The 26,879-nt window shown below is 52.1% G+C and overlaps 1 protein-coding gene across 2 annotated transcripts; it reads right to left on the bottom strand.

Annotated features, from left to right (window-relative positions):
• Positions 1–72: 72 nt before the first annotated feature.
• HID1 (HID1 domain containing) lies at positions 73–26,877 on the bottom strand. Of its 2 annotated transcripts, none has more exons than XM_054082993.1 (19): positions 26,718–26,877; positions 18,087–18,236; positions 16,757–16,927; positions 14,683–14,796; positions 13,128–13,234; positions 12,540–12,656; positions 11,531–11,753; positions 11,083–11,139; positions 10,846–10,986; positions 10,426–10,516; positions 9,613–9,764; positions 9,048–9,126; positions 8,258–8,422; positions 6,882–7,109; positions 6,259–6,392; positions 3,513–3,593; positions 3,024–3,115; positions 2,551–2,709; positions 73–2,125 (listed from the first exon to the last, which is right to left on the bottom strand). In XM_054082993.1, the coding sequence occupies exons 1-19, from the start codon at positions 26,781–26,783 to the stop codon at positions 2,062–2,064; spliced, it is 2,391 nt and encodes a 796-aa protein (XP_053938968.1). In that variant the 5' UTR covers positions 26,784–26,877; the 3' UTR covers positions 73–2,061. The 2 variants fall into 2 exon arrangements, with proteins under 2 accessions (XP_053938968.1, XP_053938967.1); XM_054082992.1 differs by having other exon boundaries at positions 74–2,125; positions 6,241–6,392.
• Positions 26,878–26,879: the final 2 nt, after the last annotated feature.

The following is a 26,879-nucleotide window of genomic DNA, read 5'->3' as shown; positions in this document are numbered from 1 at the left end:
AGCACTCAACTGCCTGTTTGAGATAATCTTTATCTTTCTCTCTGTAATAAGCAAATAGTTTACAGTGCAAGTTGATTTCCACAGAACAAGGCTCAGACTCCAAACACCAAGAAACAAACAAAAAGGGTTTCCAGAGAAACTCAAAGAAACAAAGCAGAAAACAGAGGACGGAAGGTATGATGAGAACCAGCAGATCCGTGGGAGGGAAGAAGCAAGCACGCGGGACATGGGATACCCCACTCCAGCTGGGACAATCAGAGACCACCCCAACAAACCCCATTCTTCTAGTGCAGAGATTCCATGTGAACCAGAGCCCTCGCCCTGTTCACAGCTGAACGGAGATGGGGTCAGGATGGGAGCGGTGCTGGACAGCAAAGTGGGCCAGAGACAGGAGGCAGGCAGCGGAACGACCTCTCTGCCCTTCACATAGTTCTTATCCTTCAGAAAACCATTAAGGTTCCATTTCAGCTTCCTCCTGGCCTAGGACTGCGCTCCCCTTTCAGTGCCCAAGGAGCAGCACACCAGGACAGGCTCTCCAGGAGAGGCCGGTCACACTCCTGTCACTGCCTTCAAAACTCAGGCAAGGGTTGCCAGACACAGAGGTGTGTGCCATGCTCAAACGTTAAAGGTGAGATCCGTTTCCGTGGAGTGCTTCCATCCCACCAGCTCTAAGCTGTGGCAAACGGCTCACAGCCGGCAATCCTCCTCAGAACCTGAAAACCAGAACACCAAGCACTGCGCTTTGGTGGGGAGGGAAAAGCCCCCTCGTATTCCACTGTCTGAACACCACACAGGTCTAAGACAGTGGCTTTAGCAGCAGAACTAAAACTGACTCAAACCCCAGGGCGTCTCCACCTACAGAGTGCAGCCCCTGCTGCTGACCGGAGCCAGTCACAGCAGGTCTCCTGCCTGTCCTCATCCTGTATTCCCAGACTTCACGTGCTTGGGACCCAATACATTCAAGATCTGACAACTTGGTCACTAGCAAAATGCCCTGAATAATCAAACTTTGCCCTAGCACTCTCCACTCCCTGCTCATATGGAGATGCTTCTACTCCTGTAACTTCCAAATTGCTCCTACAACTTCCTTAAGTGTCTCCCTCAAGCCTCTGCCTTGGACAGGAGTGTGCACACCCCTCCCGCTCCCTGCACTGCACCAGCCTGCCCGGCAGAGACAGAGGGACGCTGTTCCTGTCAAACCCAGGGGACACTGTCCTTCCAGTCAACGGGAGAAGACTAAGCAAGCTCACCAGCCACATCCCTTCCTTTCTCTCCTTGAGCCAGCCCCTTCCTCCCTACATGCTCCCATGGACCCAGCAGGACTTTCCCAAGTGACACAGGCTCCACTGCGCAGCTCCCATGAAGGATGGGCTGCCAGGCCTGGAAGCCAAGGAAAAGCTGCTCACACCACATCAAAGCACCAGCTGCTACAAAGCTTCTGAAGCAGCTTTCCAGGAAAGGAGTAGGGGGATTCAGAGCTGAGACACGAAGTTTCCCTTCAGTAACTTCCCTCCTTTCCTTTGGATGGGAAAGACTTCCCTACCAACATGCCACTGAGACACTAGGGAGACACCTGCAGCCAGAAGGGAGTCCCAGAAACATTATGGAGCCACGTGAAAGCAACTGCAGTTTCCAAACCCCATCTCCTGCAGGAATAGCAGCTTCTCCCTTGCACTCAATTTACAACCAGTGTTTTCCAGTTAAATGCTGACCCTGACCGGTGCAAGCAGAGGGTCAGAGCGGTTTCAAACCACATCCAGGAGCAAAAGAATAACAGAAGAGCTAAGAACAGTCTGATTTCTAGTGCAACCACAAGAAGGGACGAACCCTCAGACAGCTTTCACTCAAGGTTCACTGGGAAGGGCGAGGGAAGCGAAGTGAGCTGGGGGAAGGGATGTCCAAGCAGGTCCCAATTAAAGCTTTAAATGACAGGGAGGTAAATGAAGTGATTGTCCTTTTGGTCTCTCAGCTGGATGTGAAACGCAGGAATGGCTGTGATGGAGCAACACACAGCAGTCCTTCGATCCAGTGTAGTTTCTCTTTGCAGAGGTAAGTGCTCTCTTAGACCCGCTGAATTTCAAACAGCTTCACATCCGTGTCATACCAGATCGGGGGATCCACATTCCTGCAGGAGACAAGAGCCGCTTTACTCTCGGGGGCCAGGTCCATGGAATTCAAGTCTCGCAGCCCAGATCACAGGAGCCGGCTACAAAGAACGCATTCCACTTTGCACTGAAAGGGATGGCAGGATCTACAACATCCCACAAAGCCAGAGCTTGGCACGAAACCTCCACACTATCCTCTCTAGGCAGCTTTCCTATGCCGTGTGGCTGCCAGTTCCCAAACAAGCGGTATTCCCCAAACAACACAAAACACCCATCATGTCATCCACTCAAAGTTTTGGAGCAGCTGATTCCCCCCTAGTCTCTTCCAAAGGAATAACGTCTTTCTATCCTGTAAATATGAGACAATCCAGAGCTGGCCAAGTGCATGCAATTGTCTCTACAGGCTCTCTCAAGCTTTGGAAAAGATCAATTTAGGCTGGTTTACCTCAAATAAATAACTCCCCACATGTAAGTGCGGAACCACATGGCAGTGCCCGAGTTGGCCTGGTACTTGCGGATGAGGATGGGGTGGGGGACGGGCAGCAGCCCCACCAGCGTGCCGTGCTGCAAGAACTTGAGGATCTCCGATTCATCGGTGAGACCTCTGCAACAAGACAGAGCAGGAACAGCCTTAGCACGGCCCGCAGACACCCTCGAAGCGCTGCAGCAAAGCGTCAAACAGACACAGAGCCAGCAACGGCCACGAACACACACCCTCTCCACCGTAAGATGGTTGAGAAGAGATCAGACAAACAAGAAGCCTGGTGAGCAAAATAAACATCTCCTCTGCTGAGACTGCGATGCTTTCAATCATACTTTACAAGGTTTCCACTAGAGGCCCTCTAAATTCCTCAAGGTGCCACCCTCACAGAGTTCTTCATGCACTGCACAGCCCTTTCTCTCCAGCAACACACTCACTTGTCGATGCAGATCTTCTCCACCTGTGGAACCAGCACCTGTAGGAGCCGCATGATTGTCTGCAGAGGAAGCTTGGACTTCCAAGACATCACCTGTAAGCAGGAATGCCCATAGGGGGATCAGTGCACTGCATTCCTAGTTTTTCTAGTTATGTAGTAGTTTTTCTAGCTATTTCCACCGTCTCTCCCACAAGTGAGGTTCACAGAAATCACCCAGGTGTGGGTGAGCTGAGTGCACAACAGCAACACAATAAATCCCAAAGCTCTGGAATTACACACCACTCAAACTATTAGGGCATTGGTTTAAAACAGGTAAAACAAAAGTGTTTCTTCGCAGATGGTGGTAAACTGAAGCTGTGACTGCAAGCCAAAGGCATTCTGCGTGAGGAAGCGCTCCTCAAGGGAGTCTCTGCTGGCAGAGGAAGGGAGCGTCTGCACTTCTGCCACAGCTTTCCCTCGTTGTTCCCTTCCTCTCCCCAGACTCCCTTACCCAGTCAGGGGTTGGGGTCCACTGCCCGCTGGAGGATGCACTCGAGAGACGCCTCCGATCCCGCCGGGGATGCGATGCCTCCTAGTGAGAAATGTTATTTTTAAAACAAACAAACAAAATTGCACTTAAGAGCAAGAAATCCAACCCATTTTGTGCTGCCTTTCCCCCAGCTTTCCCAGAGTGCTGCTGGAAAAGGCAGCTCCCCTGTCCCTAGAACAGATGAAGCCACCAGACCACCATTCACTAACACCAGAGGGGTGATATTGAAGGGGGTTACATTGTGAGACCCCATGGCAAGTCACAACTCCATTCACTGTGGATATGTTGGAATAATCCACAATGGTAGAGCTAAAATGGGAGAGGCAAAGAACTGTTCAGGCAGGCTTCCTTCTTTTATCACAGAGATTAAACAGCTGAAGGCCACAGCTTTTCTGACCTCTTTCTACCGAGTATCTCTGGGATTTTTGGTGGCCACTCTGCAATGCCTTACAGAGCGTTTCTCCAACGGCTGGCTGTCAGCATCTCCTACCTACCAACCTCCATCCCATAAGGAATGACAGTCCTGCCCCCAAACTCAAACCCCATCACCAGGCACTTTCTGACAAGTTCTGTTCAGAAGCCTCAATTCTCTCAGATTATTCTTCTCACCACCACTCTGCTGCCATTTCATTCACACAGCACCTTCACATCCAGAAGCAGCAGAGCTGTGCCCAGTGCTCTGGAAGCTGACAGTGCTGTACCCGTCCCCCTCTGACTGGGAGCAGTTCCAGCTGGCTACAGAGGAGCAATGGCCTCCAATTACGGTTCAGGGGCCGCTGGAAGAAGAAAACCCTTCTTCTGTGAGTTCTCAAAGATCTCGCTGAATGATAACATAACTAATTGTGCGCTTAAGACATCCTGCTGACCACTTGGTACCAGGGACGGCCAGGAAGGGCAAGTAACACTGCTCCTGGGATATCTGCGAATTTCGTTCATTCCAGTGTATTCAAAGCCTGAACAGCAAAGTTACTTTGCAACCTTTGCAGCAACAACCTTATAGTTCAGCCTGTTCACCTCCAGGGCCACGTCCTTGTCAAGCTTCTAAAACCACAATTCATAAAGCCATAAATCCTTCTGATTTCCTTCAGCTGACCCCAGCCTCTTCCTCTTTCCCCCTCGCTCTCCCACAACCCTTGCCCTCTCATAGCTCTTATCCGACTGCTGTCAGACAGATGACATGGTTAGGAGAGGGAAGATGGAATTACAGCAACATATGAAGGCTGTTGAGTATTTCACGAGACACTTTTGAAATGGTTATGACTGATAAGGAGAGAACATTCCAACAGGTAAAGGAAGGAAATTATATCTGTGAGAAGGGTGAGTTAGCCTAAAATTTACCCAGCACCCCATTAGTTTTTCTTAATTCGGTAGGCTGTTCAGGCAGCCTGAAACCCTGCAGTTTGTGGAGACAGGTGTGTACCACCCAAAGCAGTGCACGACAGCAGCGACGGTTCACCCCACAGGAGATCCCACACCCACCACTGCACTGCCCTTCACCTCCCATCTGCTTTTTGGTCCCCACCCCACAAACATTCTGACACAAAACAGCACTGCTGGAGCCAAGTGAGGTGGCTGTGGGCAACTGTCTGTCTGTCTGTCTGAGAGCAACAGCACATGCAGAAGCAGAATGAGTGGAGACGGTCAGGACATAAGGGTGGAACACAGGAGTCCTTAGCTCCGCTAGGCTACCATGCCTCTCCGCAAACATCTCCCATTTGCACCCTGAGCCTGCAATATTCTCTAGGTCAAAAGCATGTCAAGAGGAAAATTGCCTGGTAGCACCACACAGTCCACAGGAGCCCATAATAAAATACATCATCACAGCCCAACTCATCGCTTCCAGCCCAGCTTGCTCCACATCTGGCTAGAGGTGATGTGCCAACTTGGCATTCCAGAGAATGCCGAGAGAGGAAAAGCTGGGAACGTTATGCCTTTCACCAGGGGGCGGCCACGGCTCCGTGTGCAAACAGATGCAGTGTTCTCATGCTCAGTGGACAGCAGGCGCTCAGAGCACGAGGCAGTGCAAGGTGTACAGACGTGGCCTGGCTGAAGGAGAGGATGTGCAGGACAGCCCTTGTAATACACTTCTGACAAGACAGCCTGGAGGGTTTTGATATTGCACAGGGAAGGACAGGGGCTGAGAGGTCAGAAAGCAGTAAAAGCCTGCTGCTCCATCGAGTCTGGAAGACAGCTGTGTTATAGCTCTTGATGGGGAAAACCAACAGATGTCCCCAGAGCCCGGCACAGCCTTGATGCAGAGCTGCCACTCAGAGGGCAGCAGCTCAGCCAAGCCCTGATGGGAACACATTTTTCACAACTCCAGCTAACCAGAAGATGCCAGTAGTGCTCTCCATTCCAGAGAGGAACGACAGGAAAATACAGCAGCAGCAAGAACATGAGCTGAAAGCTTCTGAATGAGGAAATAACAGGCATTTGCAATTACACACTTGCTGCTCCTTGGGGAGCTGTCACGGGGGAAAAAGCTCACTCCTCATGTCCTGGCTCTTGCATCACCAGTACAGACATGGAATACCCGAGATGACACAACAGCACTGTGGAACGACAGTGTCCTCCAGCACAGTGCACGTGTCTGCTGCCTGTAACACGACACCTCTCTTCAAAGGCCACCCAGACCACTCCTGAAGTCCCCAGTTCATTTCCCACCAAGCCCCAGACCCAACCTACACACCGTAATGTGCGGCCTTACTGCGCTCCAGGGCTCGCCATCGCTCGCAGCTGAGGGCAGGTTACCCTCTGGGGGAGGCTGTGAGGACTCGGGCTCCAGCGAGCGCATGGTCCCATCCTCCGACACCTGCGACTTCTCCGTCAGCTTGTCGATGCCTGTGTTCAAAGGAGAAAAAGATCCTAACCACAGGTGAACACTCTGAAAAGCAGGGGATTCTTGTCCGGCCTGCCATGCAAACACCCTACACATCTGCCAACTCCTGCAATGCTCTCCTCTCAGCAGGAAGACGAAGATTAGCCTTGACTTTGCCTCCTCGGAGAAGTCCACCTGTCTCTAGGAAAAGGCTCCCTGATGCAAGAGGAACACCAGCTCACGTGGATATAGCTAAACTGGGGAAAAAGGTCAAGATGAGGACAAATGGCCACATGGCCACAGTCTGAGAGGAGAGAAACTCAAGGCAGTTTACTCTGACTTGTTTGCAATCAGCTTGGGCAAACTGATCCGCAGCTGAGACTGAGCAGCAGTCTGTTATTCACAGATGTAAACTCTTAATCTCTCCCACGCCCAGCGAGAGGGTGAGTCCACACCATATCTCACAGGGAAAACAAAGCTCTCTCTGGTTACAAAAGTAAACCAAAGCTGACCTGGAGTGGCCACCAGACTGGTCTTCAGCGTCCCTGGTTCAGCAGGGGCAGCTGGACGCGATCCTTCCATGGAGACCCCATCCTGGGAGTTGGTGCGAGAAATGGGCTCAGGCGTTTTCTTCTTGCGCTGCAGACCTTTCTGGATGGACTGGGAGTCCGTGGGTAAGTTGGCCAGCTGGTGAAACACATTCCGCTTGCGGATAACAGCATACACCAAATTTGAGTTCCCTGGGAATCACAGCAACAAAATAGCAGAGAAGGGAGACAAAGAGCTCTATCAATGCAGCACAGCTCACTAAGTGCACAAAGCACGATCGACCCCGCAAGCACAGAGTTCCATGCTTCCACCCACAAAGGCAACAGCACAAGGAAGAGCAAGCAGGATTCCATATCCTCTCATCCTTTACAAAGCAGAACACGAAAATCATTGATATTGTTCCTAGCTGGGAAGCTAGAAATAAATGGCTTAGAGACTGAGACGCAAACAGTGGAGAAGAACAAAGGCGGTGTAAACCTATTTTGAGGAAAAGGTTGTTAGCCAAGATTCAACATTCCTCCAGCTTCAGAAGAGCTCACACAACAGATCAGGGCCATTCTACTCAAGAAGAAACAGGCTTGAAACAGGAAAACCAAAAGGCCAAAATTCTGCCTGCAAGGTGGCAGAGAACAGAATGAAAACATCCCCTAAAATAAAACCCAGCTCACAGCCACAAAGGCCAGTTTGGGATCAGGCAACCACCACTGCCTGGGTACCTGCCAGAGAATCGGAGCGGCTGCTCTCCATTGGCAGTTTTAAAGCCAATAATTAAAGTTTGAGCAGGGAGAAATAAGAGCTCCTAGCAGGTTAAGGGGCCTCGCTTTCTCATCCTTTTGAGGTCAAAGACCTTCATGTTTTTAAGGTGCAAGGCATTTCCTGGAAAGGCAGCACATGATAGAAGTACGTTTTGAGTTGAAGCTGTTTGATCCAGCTCCAGAGACTGGCCAGAGCAGAACTGAGGCACACTGAAACGTTTCAGGAGACGGCAGTTGCTCTGTGCCCTCACCTGCACTGCTGGGCAACAGGAGCAGCACCCAGCCAGTCACAACTGAAGCATTACCTCTCACTGCCTTTCTCCCCATCTCCTCTTCTGCCCTGCACGAGGCTGAGCTTATGCTGACCATTAGCCATCTCACTGTGCTCCAACCCAGCTCGTTCAGGTCAGGACCCAACACCGACTCCCCACTCACCCAGCTTCTCAGTCCTGGGACAGACTTCATGCAGCTGGTTCTTACACTTCTCCTTTTCTCTCCTGTCTGGACTTTCTTTCAGCTTCTATCTCCTGTTCTCTTGGACTAAACCAGTGCAAACCCACTGAACACAGCACTTGGGCTCTTACCATCAAACTGATACTGAATGATGTTGTTGAAAACTTCCAGCAAGAAGAAAACAAGATGGTGGTTCTGGACAGCGGAGAACAGGAACCAGGTGGTGGAAAAAGCCTCCAGGAGGTGCAGTAACTTGTTAGCAGCAACCATGGAGAGAGACTTCAGGTAGGGAGACACTGTGGAAGGCAAACAAAAGAAAACCTGAGAAAGATCCAGGGTGTATTTCATCACTAAAAGCATTTCTTTTACTGCCTGCCCACCCTGCACCTCTGGGAAAGCCTCACAAAATAGCAGAGTCCACCACAGCTCCACAGAATTGCAAATAGAGAAGTCAAACAGAGACACTGTGCCCAGAAAAAACAGGCATTTCTACTTTTAGCAGGTCTTGTGTAGTTTTACACTGGTAAAATCTCTGGGTGCCTCCTGCAAAGCTGACACAGATGGAGCCACCTGGACTGAGCCCACGGGAAGCCACTGCCATGGCGGGGAGGTGGCACTCCCTGCTGGAGAGGAACAGCACTGCCAATTCCTCACCAGGCCTGCTGGCCGGTGCTCTTCTGCCACCTCAGAGGAGCGGCAAGGACTCTGCTGTCCCACCCTGTGCCCCACCTGACCCAGTGCGGGCAATGTCCCTGTGGGTGTACTGAACCGCAGCGGGCACTTCTTGAAGATCCGTCTCCAGCTGTCACTGCCACCAGCCAGTGCTAAGCAGCACAGGCAGGAGCGCAGGGAGAGGGCAGCAAGCCCTGCCAGCGCTGTCCTCTCTGGGCACTGTGGATTCATGCTGCACACAGCACTTACCATTGACAACAATGGTGAGCAGGCAGTCGAAGAGAGGCTGCAGACGCTGGTGCCCGCTGGTTATGATCTTGTGAAACACCTATGGTAAGGAAGGAGCTCTTGAGCAAGGCAGGACCTTACTGAAAGCATCTGCTCAACCAAAACCAGCGCCACCCCCACGCTAATCGCTTCCTGACACCATTTCTTCCTAGGCAGAGCCTTGCACATTCCAGTTACGCACAGGTGGGGAAGGCTGCTCTCGCTGCAGGCCTGCGCCCCAGGAGTACAAGGGCTCATTATAAGGAATCCTTTGGGGATGTGATTAGGGCTCTGCAACACTGCAAATAGAAACTGACTGTGAACTGTTCCAGAACAAGAACACACAGGCAGCCCAAGACAGAAAATACAACTGCCAGAAAGCAAGACCTATCTTTACCTCCAATGGATCTGAACTCGGAACCCTGGTGAGAGCTGCTTGAAATACCACAGAACCAATCATTTCACATCTGATTTTGGCAGGAGCAGACCTCCTGTTCAACATAAGCATTAGTTAGAAGGGACCGAGAGGAACTGGAGCCATACTCACTATGATGAGCAGATCCGCATGCGTCCCTGTGAAGACAGGGATGTCCATAGGCACTCGTACAGAATACGGCTTGTTCAGTCGAACCCCGAAGTTACGCTCCCCACTGAGAAGCAGGAGGATAAAAACCCCAATGTGCATCAAGCCCACTCGTGCTGCAGGGAAAAAAACACCAAAAACCACCAAACCAAAAGACTACACATCACAGGGAGGCCAGCAGGCTTCTCAAGACAGAAAGGCAGTGAGGGGAGAGGAGAAACACCACAGGACTTTAAAAACCGCACAGTCCAGAGCATCCTGACAGACGACATCCCAACACAGCTCCCTCTGTTGCCAGAACCAGTGTCCCTCCCAGGAACATCCATGGGGCCAGTACAGTGTTTAGTTTTGGACAGATGATGCTTTTATTCATTAGGTTCTTGATGTGAACCCACCACCACAGTGGGAAAGAACCAACTGCTCCTCTGCACTGCACAGCAATGGAGTTACACCTGATTTACACCCACAGCAAGAGCAGATGGCTTATCAATCCCTCTTCACAGGACGAGGGACCCAGTTTTTGAGGTAAGGACTCAAAATGAGCTAACACGTGCTAAGGATCTCCCTTCCCTGTGTTGTGGTACAGACCTTGTTCTGCTTCTCATCTGCTACAAACATTAACACCCAGCTAGATGAGCCATTGGAATCCATGTCTACAGAAGGAACACACACTCAAGGTGCCACCACATCTCAGCGGCCAGGAGGAAGCATCTCAATGACATTCTGGCTCAACTGTAAGGCACAGATCATCACAAATATGGAAAATAACCAACTTACACTGGTCTGCTCTGGCATCATTGAGAAAATACAGGATTGGGACAAGGATGTCCAGAACATCGCTGCTCTTCAGTACAAAGAAGAGGAATTTCTGGAAAAAAGGGGAGGATTTTAGACAATCACAAGAATAGTTCGTTTTTTCTGCACCCTCCACAGGACTGAGGCCAGGCGGCCTCGAGCTAATGAGCCTCTCAAGAACGTTAGGAGCACCAGCTCTTCAGCTCCAGTGTTATTTGTAGAGCTGGTATAAGACTTGCTGTGATTCCCTCAGGCTCAGACCATCAGGAGCTGCAGCATCTCCAGCAGCTCTCCCTGGAGCCAGGGCCCCCAGTCCGGGCCCAGTGCTCAGCCCAGCCAGAGCCATACCAGGCACTGGACAAGGCCAGGGGTGGTAAAGCTCAACAAGCAGCAGATCCACACCTTGTTGAAGTCACAGAGTTTCCAGAAGAGGACGAGGAGTTCCTGATGGAATTGGATCTTCTTGGCAGAGTTTGGCAGGTAGGTCTGGACCAGCGGGTTTGATAGCAAGCGGGCCACTCCTTTCAGGATGAACTGGAAATCCTGCCAATAGACCAGGAAAGAGATTGCAGTAGGTCTGGAGCCAAAGCAATCAGCACGAAACCAGACAGGGAACAGTTCAGGGTAGGAGCACATTACCTCCTCGCGGTGTATTCTTGAGAGGTAATTCACAAACAGATTGTCTGGTCCAGGAGGCTGCAAAGACAAGGAGTGAAACGCTTACTGGCAACAAGGTTTACTCGGGAAGCCAAAGTGTACCCACTGGCTCTGGGGGCCAACATCTCTCCTTGCAGCTTTCCTCTCAGAATGATCGCTTTAAAGGATAGTGGACAGGCCACTCGGGGAACGGAACAGTTGGTGCTTTCACAGACATACTCTGATTCAAGTGAGTAACTAAAACCCAGTGGTTTGGTCACCTACAGCTGTTTAGTGACCTACAAGTGAGAAGTAGGACTGGGCCAGAGAGAGCAAACTGCAAGTAGAGGAGCAGTGCTGGGCCCTACAGGTCAACACTCAGTGCAAGCTGGTGTGCGAGGGCCACAGGGAGCTCAGGGGAGCAGCAAATGTAGATCCCAGTATCACTCACATCCACATCATCCATGGCTGTGCCAGTGGTTGTGCCATCCACGGTGGGACTCGAGCTGGTGGAGCTGTCATAGTCCAACGTGACAATCAGCACCTGGGCTGCCTCCTCCACCAGCGGCTCGCGGTAGTCAGAGAAGAGCAGGTGATTGTAAGGAATCCCATAGCCCACCGGGTCATAGGCACAGACAACATTCAGGAGCGAGGTGAAGAGTGGGAGTGCATGTCTGGGGAGGAGAAAATATCCTCAGAGGCAGAAACAGGAAGCAGAAGGTGCTGTCTCAGGGAGGGATGGGCAGCTCTCTCCCCAAAAGTCTGGGGTCATGACAAAACACTCTAACCTATGACTGAGCAATCCAGAGACACGAGCTGACACTTCAGCTCCCAGCCGGTCTCCTGGATTAAACTGAGAAGAAAGGGGAGGGGAAAACGTCCGTGTGGCCTCCCAGAGGGATCCTTTGCAACAATGGGAAAGGAGACAGGACCTCGAAGTTTTCTAGATTCCAGAAAGACAAAGCTGCCTGCCTTCAGCCAGGTCTGCACTCCCCGAGAGAAGCAACTGTCACCTGAGGAGCTGCCTGTCCCTGGGAGACAGTATCACTAGAGGGCAGCATTTATCTGGCACCAACACCACAACTGCAGTGCCACTGCACCGTCTGATACCACCAGAGAACCAGACCGGCTCTTTCCCACCGGGCAGGGATCTGTCCCGCAGCAAACTCCAGCTAGCAGCATGCTCAGTCTCTCCTTTTGTTGTTGGGGAACAGCTCTCACTGAGCAGAGATGCTAACAGGGCATGAGATCAGGACAAAGAAAAAGGACAACAGCCTCTAGGTGTTGGGGGTAGCAAGTCTCATGGGCCCCCATTACCAACACACTCCATGGGAGAGATGTGAAGGTATTTCATGGTGAAATTGGGCTGACGGTTGGACTGGGTGACCCTAGAGGTTGTTTCCAATCTCAATTATTCCATGATTCTCGCCTTGGCCCCCAGTCCTCCCCTTCACCCTCACCTGTTCTCCGCAGAGCAGAAGAACTGCACCCAGGGGTTGGTGTTACTGCTGTCTGAGGAGGGAGGCAGATACATGGCCTCGGAGAAACAGGTCAGCAGAAGCTTCAGCAGCTCCGTCCTGAAAGAAGGGGAGAAGAAGCCAAGGCCTAGAGCCATTTGCAGCAGGGACTGGGCACAGGAGGCACAATCACTCACCACAACTCCACAGAAGGAAGGCTCAATCATGTCCCTGCCATAGAACTAAGCCCATTTCATTTCATAAGCGATCCTGCTGTCACTGCCACAGGGCTCAGCACAACTGCTCCCTTATGAAAGGGAAATACAGCACAGAGCTCCTGGGCGATTGCAAAGCAGCAGCGTTAGCTGGCTCCTGCTGCAGACACTCCGATTCTCATATCGGACTACGAAAAGCTAAAGCTACCCAAAAGGTCAGCTGGTTTTTAATTCCTGTGTTGCCAGTCGTGTTAGCTCAGCGAGGAGCAGACAGAAAGCTCCTCAGGAATCGCAGATAACCAAGGAGGCAAGGAGAGTCCAGCTCCGTGTCTTCTGAGCCCTGTTTCTTTCCCTTTGCCTTTGCAGCCCCTCTTACCTATTCAGGTCATGGATGTAGTTGGGCTGTGGGGAATGAGCAAAGCCCACTCCTGCCTCCCAGATGTACTCGCAGCTGTCGATGGAGTGGATATCTTCTGCTGTGTCCTGTGGGAGAAATGAGAGGTCAGACTACAGGAGGCAAGAGCCGGAGCTGGCAGGGCTCGTGGGGTCCAAGGCAGATCAGAACCTCTCTCCAACAGAGACAGCAGGATCCAGACACTTGACTGTACAAAGCTGCCCCACCCAGGGAGCACCCCTGCCAGAGGGCCTCTCATCTTCAGCAGGCACTGAGCACCATGCAGAATGAGGCCCTTCCTTCAACATGCCAAGGTGCAATGCCGGCCACCTCCACTGGAGCCAAAGCCAGTGCCACAGGATTCAAAATACATTCAGTTCTCATTATTGGTGGCACTGCCACCTCCTCTCCTTCACACCTCATGGAACACCACTCAGGTCAGGGCTTTTCCTCTGCAGGTCAAGACCACCGCACAGGGCTTCAGTCCTGACACCTCAGCCTTCTTGGAGCACATCACACCCTGTTTACCAACAGAACAGTGGCTCGCAATGGCTGTGCCCCGAAGGCTAGAGAAGCAGCAAAGTAACCCTCATGAATAATAAAACTGGATATGGCTGCAACTTGCTTTTCATAGGGCAAAGCATCCCTGATGGATGCTGGCACAACTCCCCAACTCCCACTTTGCAACCTGAGGAGAGGAACCACAGCACTTTGCCCTTATCCTCTGCCATGGTCACTAAGGTCAAGGTTGAGGCAACTTTGCAAAGACAAGCAGCCATTGCAAACCACCTGTGGACTCTCCAGGAACAAGCAGGGGCCCAGATGAACCTGTTTGCATCAAGTGCACTTGGCACATGTTGGCTGTCTCTTTTTTCTGCAATTTCATTAAGCCAATTCTACCACGTGCCTTTTTTCCTCTCTGCACTTGGGGAAAGCAGATCAGAGGACTGTTTCCAATTGCCCCGGGTTCCCTTTACAGAACCTCCTCCTCTTGCTTCCACTGATCTCAGGACTGCAAGGCTTGAGGGCAACCAAGATACACTTACCACCCCAATCACAATCCCACCAAACCTGTGTGTTGACAGCAGCTGCTGCTGACAAAAACGCAACTGCAGCTTCCTCCACAGTCTGAGCTTTTCCTGCCTTGCTGTTCCTTTCCTACAGATAGGCCAGAGCTCACTTGCTGTCAGGTTTCTCACCAAGCTCCTCAGAACAACTCTAGCTGAGACTGGAGCGCCCAGGACCTCCCTCCACAACCAGACCTTGAGGCTTCATGGGAAGAAATGCAATTACATCCACAAACGTGCTTTTACTGTGTGCAACTCCACAGGAACACTAGGAGGAGACAGCGTGTTCCCAGCAAACGTTATAAAAATTCCCTGAGGCTAAAAAAGCAGGTGCTAATGTGTTCAAAGAGCTCAGCCTTTGCAATCAGTGACAAAGTCATAAAACAGAGATGCGGGCGGGGTGCATGACAGAGGGACCCCACCCCATGCAGCTCATCTACCTCTATGCAGACAATCTCAATTCCACTCACCACAGTGCTCCTCCGGTGGCTCTGCACGGTGAAGTCGGGGCAGAAGAGCAGATCTGCGACAGCGAGAAGCAGCGACTCGGCCAGTGGCCGGGCATTTTCATCATCTTCATCACCCTAAAAGCAAGAAAGGTGGAACAGTATTGTCAGCCCACGGTTAGCAAGGAGCACACAGTTACACTAGTATAACACAGCAAGAGGAGATAAACTCTTGCAGGGAGGCAAGAAGTTACCAAGGAACAAGAGGGGAAAAAAAAAACAGCCAGAAGAGGAAAATCCCCCATGGAAGGTGATGACTAAATGGGAACAAGCGCTTTAATGACACTACACTGAGCAGACAAAGGCCTAGAGACATCAGGGAAAGAGAAGAAAAGCACTGGACCCTGCCACAGAGAGATGCTTGACTTATCAAAGACAAAAGGAAAGGGAACTGTTTACAGAGAAGAGGCTTTTACAGTCACAAAGGAGGGCGATTTGGAAGGTGGGCAGGACAGCAATAGGAAGAAGCCAGCCAGCAGTGCTGAGGTGTAAAACTTCCCAAAGTCCTGCAGCGGGCTGCCCAGAGCTGGAGGTCACAGGACCTGAGAGGCTGCCTGCGCCACTGAGGGGCCATCTCAGCCTGCCACAGCAGAGCAAACGTGGCAGCAGAGGGGATTCTGCTTTCTCCATCACTCAAAGCAATCACTTGAATCACGCATGGCTACTCCTCTGCAGCCGTTGCTATGGGAAACCTTGCCGGATCTTGCCTGTCAGAGCATCCTCGATTGGAGGGAGGCCTTCCCCACCACACACTGGTACTGGAGGGGAAGGCGGGGAGCAGGAATGGCAGGTGCTTATCTACCTCAGCCAGGCCTCTCTCAGCCTCCGCACGAGATACAGCTCTTAAATCACAGCAGGCACCTAGCGGAGATAACAGCCGGTGCGGCTCTGACATCTGTCTCGGCGACAGCAGGAAAATTCCCATCCAACAGATCCCGGATGTAGGGACAGACCAGGGAGGATGGATGGAGCCAGCCAAAGACGCTTTTACTTAGGTTCACAGAGATGGAATGATAAGCATTAGGGTTCAAAGGGATTTCTTTCCCAAGAATGATCTTTGCTAATGCTGACAGAAAAAAAGTCCCTGCAGGCTCTGGGTACCAAAACCAAACCAATAGGTCTGCAGGCAATACAGAGCCTCTTTCAGAGGGAGGCACCCACACTCCAGGAGCTCTGCCAGCCCTCACTGCATCACGAAGCAAGCAAAGGACAATTGCAGGGATAGTAATTAATGGTCCAGCCATACCATCATCTTCCCCTTCGGTTCCCAGAGAGAAAAAAAGACTGCAGACAGCAAAGCCGTTGCCCCTGGATTAGTTGTGATCCCAGCTTCCCTAACGTCTCAGGGCTTTATTTGTTATCCCCTGCCAGGCAGCTCCGCCAGCCTCACAGCTGCTTCCGCAAATGGTTCCATGGTGGAGCACATGGAACCACCACAGCTCTTGCAACAACGCAGCGGGAAGGCTCCTCATCCCAGCACACACCCACTGGGCTGGATCACCTCATGATCCCACCACTGGAAGGGAACTCCCTCTTCCAGGGGCCAAACAAGGTGGAAAATCAGTAGCACCAGCAGCCTAGCTGGATCAGAGCGACAGGCACCCTGCGTGCTCTTTCCCAGAAAAGCTCTCCAGTTTTAAGCCTCACCAGCACTCCCTGGCCCCTGCAGGGATGAAAGGATGGACAATCGCCACTCTTCCGATCACGCAGATCACAGAGCAGGGCTAGCACAGACTTCCCTTTCCAGCACCCAGAACTTTCCCCCTGAAGCAGCCCCAGGCGCAAAAGATTAGAGGTGACAGGCAGAGACAGCGCAAGGTTTGCACTGCACCGGCCACTACCAGTCCTCATCGCCCTTCTGAAAAACACGCTGGCACAGTTAATGTTCAGGGGAACCGCAGCCCAGCACAGACCTCAAAAGGTGCCACCTAATTTCTTACAAAATAACTAGAATCGAGTTGCCCCCAAAAGCATACAGAAACTCCTCACTGCAGCCTCCCTTTCCCCCTCCAGAAAGAAGCAGCGCCAAAAGACAGACCCCTCCTCGGCCAGCCCCAGGGACGGTTGACCAGAAGAAACCTCTCCAGTCTGGGTCCTCGAAGATGTAAGGCAGGATACGGGTGAGGAGCCGGCAGCAGTTCAAGACGATTTGCCTCTCCTTCTCCGTGTGGCAGCCGCTCTCTGCTCCCTGCACCAGCTTTTCCACAGCCTGAAGGAAACAAAACCAAGGCAGGTAGCGTTAGTCCGGACACAAGTCAGCAAGAGTTGGGCAGGTCCTTCCTGCTGGTGATGCTCTCACAGAGTTGTAAGAGGTTCTTGGAGTCCTTTTTCTCTGAGCTCAAGGGTACAGGTGCTGCTGCTGTTTGAAACACTGCAGGAACAGGGTTAATGATCTTAAAGAGCTTGAATTTCTACTGTCCCACTGCAAGAGACCTCAGATGCCAGGGCTAATCCACACAGCACACGTGCTGTGCCACGTGAGCCCGCCAGGCACAGGCCAGAAGGGCTCTCAGCACTGCTCCTGACAGCACTCACACACAGAGCAGATCAACCAGCAGCTACAGGCACACAGGGCGCAGGCAGAGCCTGGGCAGCAGCGCTGTTCTGCACCGTGTCAGACATTGGCAGGGGAGGAGTGCACAAAACAGTCTGACAAATCTGTCTGTGCCGTTGCGATTACAGCAGGAACCTCTCCTGACTCAGGAGGCGTGAGCTAAGCTGCTGCCTACGACTACGAACTGTAAGGATAAGGCCTCCTGCAGAGCCTGCTGCAGAGGAAGGAGATAGCCTGGGTTTCTTCACTCACCCTGTGAGCAGGGCTGCTGCTCTGGAAAGAGCTGCCAGGCTGAGCCTCTGCAGTCTGTCCCATCGCCACAGACACAGTCATGCCTGGCTTTTCAGAGTAGGATGTGGGTCTTGCCAAGCGGAACCCACAGCCCCAGGAGGTTTTAGCCACAGAAAGAGAAGGGCAGCTCCCTTCCCTAGAAGTTGCACCCACTTGCTCTTACTCCCTGATCCTGAGGGGAAACAGAGGGGGAATGAAAGCCAAAACATTTATAGGTTTCACCTTGCTACTTTTTAATTCATGAGGTCACATGTCCCTGCTCATTTTCCCAGCAGACTGGCTGGGTCACCGACTCTGGTCACCTGCGTCATCATCTTAATGGGTATTTAAATGCTGTTTGTACACTCCCAGTCTGTCCGCATGCTACTCTGACTGAGCTGAACTGTTGTTTCAGACACATTTATGACTCTGTAGTCCAAGTCTGCAGCCATGACTGCAAGCGACATCCTCAGAAGCCAGAGCGCTATCAATCCAGTGACACCCCCTGCCAACACCGCACCAAGGAAGACTGCGCCACCCTTACCTTGTAACACAAAGTTGCCAAGTTTGAAGGGGATTCTTCTCTCACTGCTCGGATCTCTGCAGCTGGTACGAGTGCAAAGACATCCTGCACTGACGTGGCTGTGTCTGCCCAGAATTGGTCCCAGAAAGCATCATCCGTTGCTTCCACGGGCTGCAAAGAGACAAACAAGATTACAGATGCAAAGCTACCATTCTGTAGGGTCCAAACACCAGTGACTACACCTGACTCACGGACAGGACCATGCTGTCACGGGCAGAGCACAGAAGAAGCTACATAAAACAGACTAGCACTAGTTTTTCACCTCAGCCTTTGTTAGCAGGGCTTTGGTAGACTAGATCCCTGAATAGAGCATGCCCTCAGCAAAGGGGTGAGCAGCATCGACCAACGGTGCCAGACTGGGACTCTCAAAGTCTTTCATGAGTCACAATACACAAGGCCTCCTGCTTGCCTGCAACCCTGGGCATGCATTACACAGCTTTTACCAATATGCATGGGCCAGGCTGCTGCCATGTGCTTTGTCACCCCTCGAGTGAGCATGCACAGCAATACTGGTGTAACCAGAGTCTTGAGGAAGCAATCAGGGCATGAAAAGACCTCACATTAGGGCATGAAAAGACCCACCTCAAAGCACTCACAGATGCAATAGAATTGACCATTCCAAATCAAATATTTATAGGTAACTGGGCTTAGTGCAGTTGACTGCTGCCAAGGCTTTCTTAAAAAGCACTAAGTGTGCAATTCAAAGACGAAGAGGGAAGGAAGAGGCTGAGATACCAAAACAAGGCAATCCATTTCAGAGCTGTGGTCCGAGAAGCCCACCCCGATGCTGGGAACACACTTCTCCCCGTCACCATCTCTGGCCCTGCAGCCACAGACAACACCCTCTTTTACCAGCACTGCTGTCCCTTTTTCACAGTGACAGAACAGGGATTGTCCTGAAGCACATCCTGATACGCCAGTGCCAGGGACACTGGCCACAAGGACGGTCTGTTTGCCGGATCACAGCCAGAAAGACAGCTCTGTACAGCTGGCTGCAGAATCCCAATGTTATTTCCCCCAGCTTCTTCCTGACAGCGTAGCATCAACTTAGACATAAAAACAACAGTGATGACAACCTGGGTGTCATGTTATAAGCAGCAGAGCAAAGCAGTCTGGACCTTGCTTTGCCTTTTGTAGACAGCAGCACTGGCCATTCAAGCTGAAGAAGAGGTTCGGGCTCGCAGGGCCTCCAGCCCTGCAGAATCATGGCGATGACCCGCCACTCCCAACCAAGTGAGCAGGACAGCACTGTTTGCTGAACAAGAAGGCATCTCCATTACACAACATCTCAGGCATCCAAAGCCCAGCAGCTCTGAATAATCAGGAAAGACTTGACTTTTCATCCAGTCTAAAACTCAGTATGGCTCTTCCCATCTAAACGCTGATACTGGCCAAGAGACAGGCATGGCCCAAACAAGGCTGGGAGTGCTCAGCCAGCTCCAGGGTCCTGGTATGAGGATGGGACAAACGCATGTGTCTGCCAAGCCGTGTGAGAGAGAGGGATCCATGGAGGAGCTTCCCCAGCCGTGCTCAGAAGAGCCGGCTCCCTGAGCAACCTCAGCCCTTGGCCTGGAGAGAGGGGCAGCCTCCTCTCCCAACTGCCGCATGCAGTGGCTCTAAAGCAAACAGCAGCTCTTGCTAACTGCGATAATCAGCTCGTAGGTGGGTCTGCCACGTCAGACAAGAAAGGAGCAAAAATATGAATGTGTGTTTAGCTTAAACAATTCCTGCCTACTCCTAGCTCCACTGTATCAGGCGGAAAACCTGCCTACCTCTATGCTGCTTCTAAATGCAGCCGGGATGCGACTCTGAGCAGAAAGCTGTTTCACAGCTCTGACACCAAGTGCTGCATTTCTCCCTTTGCTCTCACCTCCTGAATTAAAATCCACAGCCTGCGAGCCGGCAATTGTCACTGCCACCCAAAGGCCATAATGTGAGAGGGGCAGGTGGGCCCCAAACTGGTAAAGTAGGTTACTGTCCTGCAGTGCTGCCTTAATGCTCCAGTGCTCCAGAGGCTACTCACTGCCTGTCCTGGTCCTTCCAGCCAAGAAAGGAATCAACCCTGGCGATCTCCAGTCTTTAAAAACAAAACCAGAAAACACACACTCGGGTTTAGGCATCACCTTAAACTCTGCTCTAGTGCTGAAACCCTCATCATTTTATCACCTGACCACCAAAGCAAGGTTCCAAACTCTTCCCATGGGAAAAACAACAAGATCACAGTGCCTCCGAGGGATCTGCAGGAACAGCCAAGTCTTTATAGCCTGACTTTCAGCTTCCTGAGCGCATGAAGGAGTTGTGCTTTTTGCAAGTTGGGCAAGAAACGCTTAAGTGGAAGCAAAGCTGTTTTGCAAATCTCACCTCTAACTACACTCCTCAGAAAAGGCCAAGTAGTGAGAAATCCAATTTATGTAATGCACAAGCATCCCACACTTCCTACACCCCCCCTTTGAACCCCGTATCACAACTGCATGTATATCCGCCACATGCACCTGCTGGCTGCCTGCCACCACCACTCCCACCAACAAGAGGGAGTTGCAACTGCTGCTAATTGGAGATCATGCATAATTAATGGCTTCTCTCTCACCTAGAGGGGACCAAAAAAAACATTTCCCTCCAGCAGGCATGGATCTCTTCACCTCCAACTAGCCTGAGGCCACGTCGGAGGGCGAACACAGCCACCGTTTACAGATGGTAACACAACAACCCGGGCGGATTGGAGAACACGGCCTGCACAAGAATTACACAGAGGTAGAGCAGCACAGCAGCAGTTACCCCAGCAGCAAGGCTGGACGCTGCAGCCACATTAACGTCACGGCTGCCATCTTGGCAAGCAGATTACGCTGAAACACCAATTCTGTCACTTTTAATAGCTGCAGGAAGTCAGCTCCTCATCCAACAGATGGTAACCCGTGTACAACCCTGGGACACGGATTCAGTTCTGAGTCACTTGCATCCCTGCAGCCCCTGTTTTAATTAACGGTCTGGCATCATGAAACTACGTGATCCACATGATATTCATCTCCTTGATAGAACATTACTGGATGGTTTTAAGCTGATTGTATTCAGCACACAGCATCTCTGGGGATCTAAATATCCATCTCCTCATGCTGGGCTCAGCCAACAGCTCACGAAGAAGAGAAATACAGAGACCCACAATAGTCCTGTTCCCAAGCCACAGGCATCTTCATGGGGGAATGAAGTCAAGAGTTAGTTACCAGTCCTGCACATGGCACAGTAACAAACCTCGCAGATCCACAACCAGCCTCGTCAGCGCTTTAATCAGATCAGCTCACAAGGAGCTGAGTCCTAACCAGCAACGCAGTGAGCTGGAGCCACTTTGAACCCTCCAGATGAGCACCCTCTTGGTGAGGGAGCTCCAGCGCACAGAGAAGAAAGAGCCAGATGTGCCCCCAACACAGGGCAGACAGACAGCTCTGCAGCAGCAGCACAATGAGAACAAGAACTTCACTGCTGCTGCAAGAATCAAGGGATCAGTAGCTCAACTCTACTCTGGAAACACGACTGGCATATGTGAGAGCAAAGGAAGTTCCTGACCCACCATGCACTCCACCACAGAGGCTGCTGCAGTTCCAGAGCCGACTGGCAAAGGCAGACGCTGTTGCCTGAACTGAGCTCTCCACACCAAAGGGAAAGGATAACTGCAGCACTGAGCAGCTGTTGATAATGCACTGGCCAGAGCCAAGGTGATGTGACAGCCCTGAGTGGGTAAGGAGGAGACATTTTGCCTTCAGTTCACCTGGGCAAGGTATGAAGACCTCCCACCCACATGCTGGTCATACAAAGGCAGAACTAGTCCTACAGGATACCTTCAGTGTTTATTTCCCAACAGTTATAAATGCCGTGTTTCAGGTTCTTTAAAACATACCACACACTGTAGGAGTCGGAAGACACTCGGTTTGCAAGTACCTTGCCCGTTACGGAACAGAGAATCACAGCCCCGAACAGGCAATCCTGAGGCAAACAGGATACATCACAGGAAACAGGAAAACGGACTGGAGCTGACCGTGTCCTACAAACAGGAAAAGGCTCCCAAGGCACAGACTCCCCCCTTACGTTAGTACCACCTTCACTCTCTCTGATAGATACAACCCTAAACAAACTCAGGCAGGGCATTTGCAGCCTCCTCCTGACCCAGAGCTCTCTGCACTTATGCCTCTCCAGTGAATGTCTGTTCCCAACAATCCTTCAACAGGACCCCATCGGAGGACTGTCCGTAAACCACCTGTGAGGTTGCTGCAAATCACCAGCGGAGAACCAAAGGGGCAAGCAGCCACTGGGCTCGCTCACCAAATTCTCCTTTTGCCTCCTGCCAACATGCCAGCTGAGCATCCCATCAGCCAAGATCATGAGGCACTCCAGGCGACGACTCTCCTGTTCCGGGACTCAGCAGCAGAGTAGGTCCCTCGTCCCTCACCAGGGTTTCTAGCCAGTCCTAGGAGCTCAGGTAATGTGTAACAGCAGCGTGCTCTGTTCAAATGCAGCAAGACTGTAATGACAGAGCCATCCATGCAGCACTTTATGGAGCTCTAGGAGACCAGGCAACCCTGCAGGGCCAGCAGAGCCATTTAAGGCAACTCGTGCACCTTTGTACCACCTGTGTGTGAGCCACTGCGCAAAGAAGAGCCTTCAGAAACAGGCTACCAGAAATTGGCCTCTCTTTGAGCACCAGACGTACTTTCACCAGGCTTAAATTAACAGCTTACTGTACTACTGCATGTGCACGCTAGAGATAAAGAAAGCACTGGAGTTTGTCCCTCGTATTTGATCCTTCCCATCTCTTTGAAAGCTGGGGCACAGCCAACACCAAAATCTAACAAACTGCTTCGCAAGATCAAAATTTCTTATCTTCCAGCCAGTTGATTGCAGGAACTGTTGAACTACAGCTGGCTGAGAAAGGCAAGCGTGCTTCCCTGGCAGTCAGGATCCCCAGCCCCAGGCCCCTGCTCTGACGCTGCCTGGCTATACCTCTCACAGCCTACGCTTCCCCTCATCTTGGAGGCAGATAGCGTTTTTATGGGCAGTTTGGGAGGGCTCACACATGCTCTATGCTAAAGCACACCTGGTTTATTATTCAAATAATAATTCAAATCAAAGATGTACAGTGTCACATAATATATATGTATCATTAAAAATCTTAGAGCCCATTTCTCCCTGTGTGGTTATAAATAACTATCCATAGTATAAGCTAATTCCGCCCTTCCAGTACTGCTGCCCTTTTTTAACCACTGAAATCATTCTGCAGTGATTTTTTTCTTTTTTTTAACCCTCTTACACCTTCCGAGTTGCTGCCTGGCAATTAAAGCAATCTGTTCAGTTTCTTTCGTTGGTGTCCAGACTTGGTTCGCCTTTCCTGTAGTGGGCTCCACGTGTGCAAGCACTCAAGGGTTACGTTCCTCACAGATTTATTTAGTTTTAAATGTTCACAGGGGAACACTCACATTTTTTTTAATTAACAAAAGCCTAGAGATTACAAGAACTTATTTTTATGGAAAATTTCACTTCAGTGCCAATTCTGAACCTTCACCAGTGAGCAATCAGTACTTTCTGCTCAGCCACTTCCTCCCACCACAGCCTTGGGAAACACCGCAGCTGTTACCAAGCTCACGGTTTCATGTTACTGATGATTTGCCAGAAGTCTATTTGTCCAGCTACCTATGTCAGAGAGAAGGCTGCAGAACAGGAGACGTGCTGCTGAGAAAGCAAAGAGAGTTTTGAGCTGATAGCCCTGAAGATTTGACAATTCGACTCTGCCCGTCACTGCAGCCTAGGTTTGACCCCAGGGTTTCAGGGACCAGGCAGTTACCCGGAGGTCACTGCTGGTACCAGCCTGGAAGCTGCAGGAGAGCCAGTCACGCATCCTGCACACGGAAACACCAGTGCCCTTCTACACTCTGTAAATATGGGAGCGCCACACCCCACCCTTGTTCCACACGGCAGCTGGTCTAACCCAGACCACAGAGACAAGGAATGAACCCAGCCAAGAGTGGAGCTTTTTCCCCTTCCTTTATATGGGCCCCAGCGAACGGTTTTTCATTACACACTTTGATGAACACAGGTGAGAAGCACTCTCCTCTGACTGGTGATCTGAAGGACTGCCTCATACCGGATTTTGTTTGTGAACAGACCCCTACAGCCTTGCTTCTCCCCCAAACTCACTTTATAAGCATGTTTCCCAGCGCAGGAAAGACAGCCCAAAGCTGAAGGCACCTGGAACTATTCATCACTCAGAAGAGACTTTGGAAGAATCCTTTAAAAGATTAATTCACCCACTTCTCTTCTTGCCTAGGGATGCTGCACAACATCCACAATTGGCAGTTTTTAACACGTTCACAGAAGTCATTCCTGAGCAACACAGACAGAAGCAATACTGCTTTGGAAAGTATTAAAGACGATTTCTCAAAGGCTCTTCCAGCCTATCATTCATTTCCCAGTGCTAGTCTTAGCCTCTAGAGAGTTCACAGATTTTCTCCTATTCTCCTATTTCTCCTATTGCATCCATACCCTTTTCTTCTGAATTCACTGCCCATCATTAACTACCTTTCTGCCATCATCCCCAAGTTTTCTTAGCAGCTGTTGTTCCCTTGCCAAACATGGATCACAAAAGCAATTCTCCACTGTAGCTTAGGAGAACCAGAGAAACTGGAAATCAGAACACTATTTCTCAACAGAGCAAAATCCCTCTGCTCCTCGGACAGAGGGACGGTCTTGATTTTCTGCAAGTGTGTTGCTGAGCCCCCAAATTCAGACAAGAATTGAACCATTTCTCAGGACACAAACAATATCCCTTAGACCTCTAGGCAACCACCCTCCCTATACACAGTTCTGACTTCCTTTCATTTAATTCCTTCTCCTCTTCAGTCTGCAGAAATAAAGCTAATTTCAACTGTCACGGATGGAAGCTGCTTCTGCTGCAACAGCATGGCTGGCAAGAGCCCCTCCAGTCTGCTATTACCCAAAAACAGGGCAAGATTCTCCACCAATTATTGGGGGGGAGTGGAATATACAGAGAAGGGGGCACTGCCAAACCCTGCAGTGATGTAAACCTGCAGCTGAATAGATTAGGAGCCAGGATGTCCATGTCAGCATCTCAGTCTGGTAACAGAGGATGCTGTTAGCAAAGATGTCAGAGGCAGCGAGTACCGTGACATAGGCCCTGCTAGACCCAACAGCTGCCAGGGAACCGGCCAGAGCCTTGAGGCAGAACACGGCCTCACCGCCTTCCTCCTGCTCCCCCTCCACAGTCACATTAGATCTGGAGACCAGGGACATGGCAGATGGGATCAGCTTGCCTGGATCCCTCAGGCAAGGCCTCACGACAGAGCCAGCTGCAGCACAGGCCCCTGAGGCTGGCACCGCACCCCGCAGGTCCCCAGCAGCCCTGTCCCTGCATACAGGCAACCACCGCCCTCCATCAGCGCTGGGGGAGAGGGGCCTGCCCGTGCAGCCCCCTCACACCTCCCTCTCGCGTGGCACACCACCAACCTCACCTCACCTCCCTCTCCCACATGGTGCCCTCCCATCCCACATCACATACACACACACAGAGCCCCCCCTCACCTCAACCCCCCCCACATTCCTGACACGGCACCCCCCTTTCCCTCATCTCACCCCCCCACACACACGGTAACCTCCTCAACACCCCCAGCTGACATGGTGGCCACCCTCACCCCTCCCATTTCCCAACACGAAGCCCCAACACGGTGTCCCCCATCTCACCTTGCCCCCTCCCATCACGGCCCCCCCCTCACCTGACATGGAGCCCCCCCCATCACCACTTCCCCCTCTAACATGACGCTCCCCCATCTCTCCTCCTCCCACCCCATCATGGCTTCCCCCTCACCTCACCCCCCACACCCGACATGGCCCCTCCTTCACCTCACCCCCCCACCTCATCCCTCCCATCTCCTGACACGGCTCCCCCCCTTCACCCCTCTCCCTGACATGGAGAACCCCCTCGCCTCACCCCCGCCTCCAACCTGATATGGCCTCTCCTTCACCTCACCCCCCCACCATGGCTCCCCTACACGTGTCATGGAGACCCCTCCTCACCCCCCATCCCCTCCTCTCAACATGGCGGGCCCCCCCTCCCCTCCTCTCCCACACACCTGACACGACCCCTCCCCTCACCCCCCCAACCTGTCATGGAGGCCCCCTCATCCCACCTGCCCTCCTCCCCTCATCCCCCCCAACATGGCGCCCCCCCTTTACCCCCACACCTGACATGGCGCCCCTCATCTCCCCTCATCCCCCCACCAACATGGCTCCCCCCCTTTACCCCCACACCTGACTGGCGCCCCTCTCCCCCCCCAACATGGCGCCCCCCTTTTTACCCCCACACCTGACATGGCGCCCCTCACCTCCCCTCATCCCCCCCAACATAGCGCCCCCCCTTTACCCCCACACCTGACATGGTGCCCCCCCTTTACCCCCACACCTGACATGGCGCCCCTCATCGCCCCTCTCCCCCCCCCCAAATGGCGCCCCCCACCTCGCCTCCCCTCTCACCTGACATGGCGCCCCCCCTCACCCCTCTCGACACGGCGCCCCTCACCTCGCCACGGCCCTTACCTGTGTCTTGGTGGTGAGCTGGATCACCGCCTTCCTGAAGTTGAGCTTGGAGTCGGCGCTGCCCATGGCGCGGCGCGGGGCCGTCCCCTCACGCCGCCGCCATCCCCCGGCTCTGCCGCCCTCCCCACTGTCAAACGCGGCCCCGCCGCGCCCCGCCCGCCG

This window comes from Cuculus canorus, chromosome 18, assembly GCF_017976375.1.
Source record: "Cuculus canorus isolate bCucCan1 chromosome 18, bCucCan1.pri, whole genome shotgun sequence".
Taxonomy (NCBI): domain Eukaryota; kingdom Metazoa; phylum Chordata; class Aves; order Cuculiformes; family Cuculidae; genus Cuculus; species Cuculus canorus.
Note: the sequence above shows the minus strand (reverse complement) of the source record. Positions and strands in the feature narration are given on the sequence as shown.

Excerpts from the sequence above, each read along its gene's own strand:
- HID1 (XM_054082992.1), bottom strand. The coding sequence starts at position 26,783 with ATGGGCAGCGCCGACTCCAAGCTCAACTTCAGGAAGGCGGTGATCCAG. Across the intron at positions 18,237-26,717 it reads AGCTCACCACCAAGACACAG|CCCGTGGAAGCAACGGATGA; the intron begins GTAAGGGCCGTG and ends GTCTCTTTGCAG. Across the intron at positions 10,517-10,845 it reads AACTCTGTGACTTCAACAAG|AAATTCCTCTTCTTTGTACT; the intron begins GTGTGGATCTGC and ends CCTTTTTTCCAG.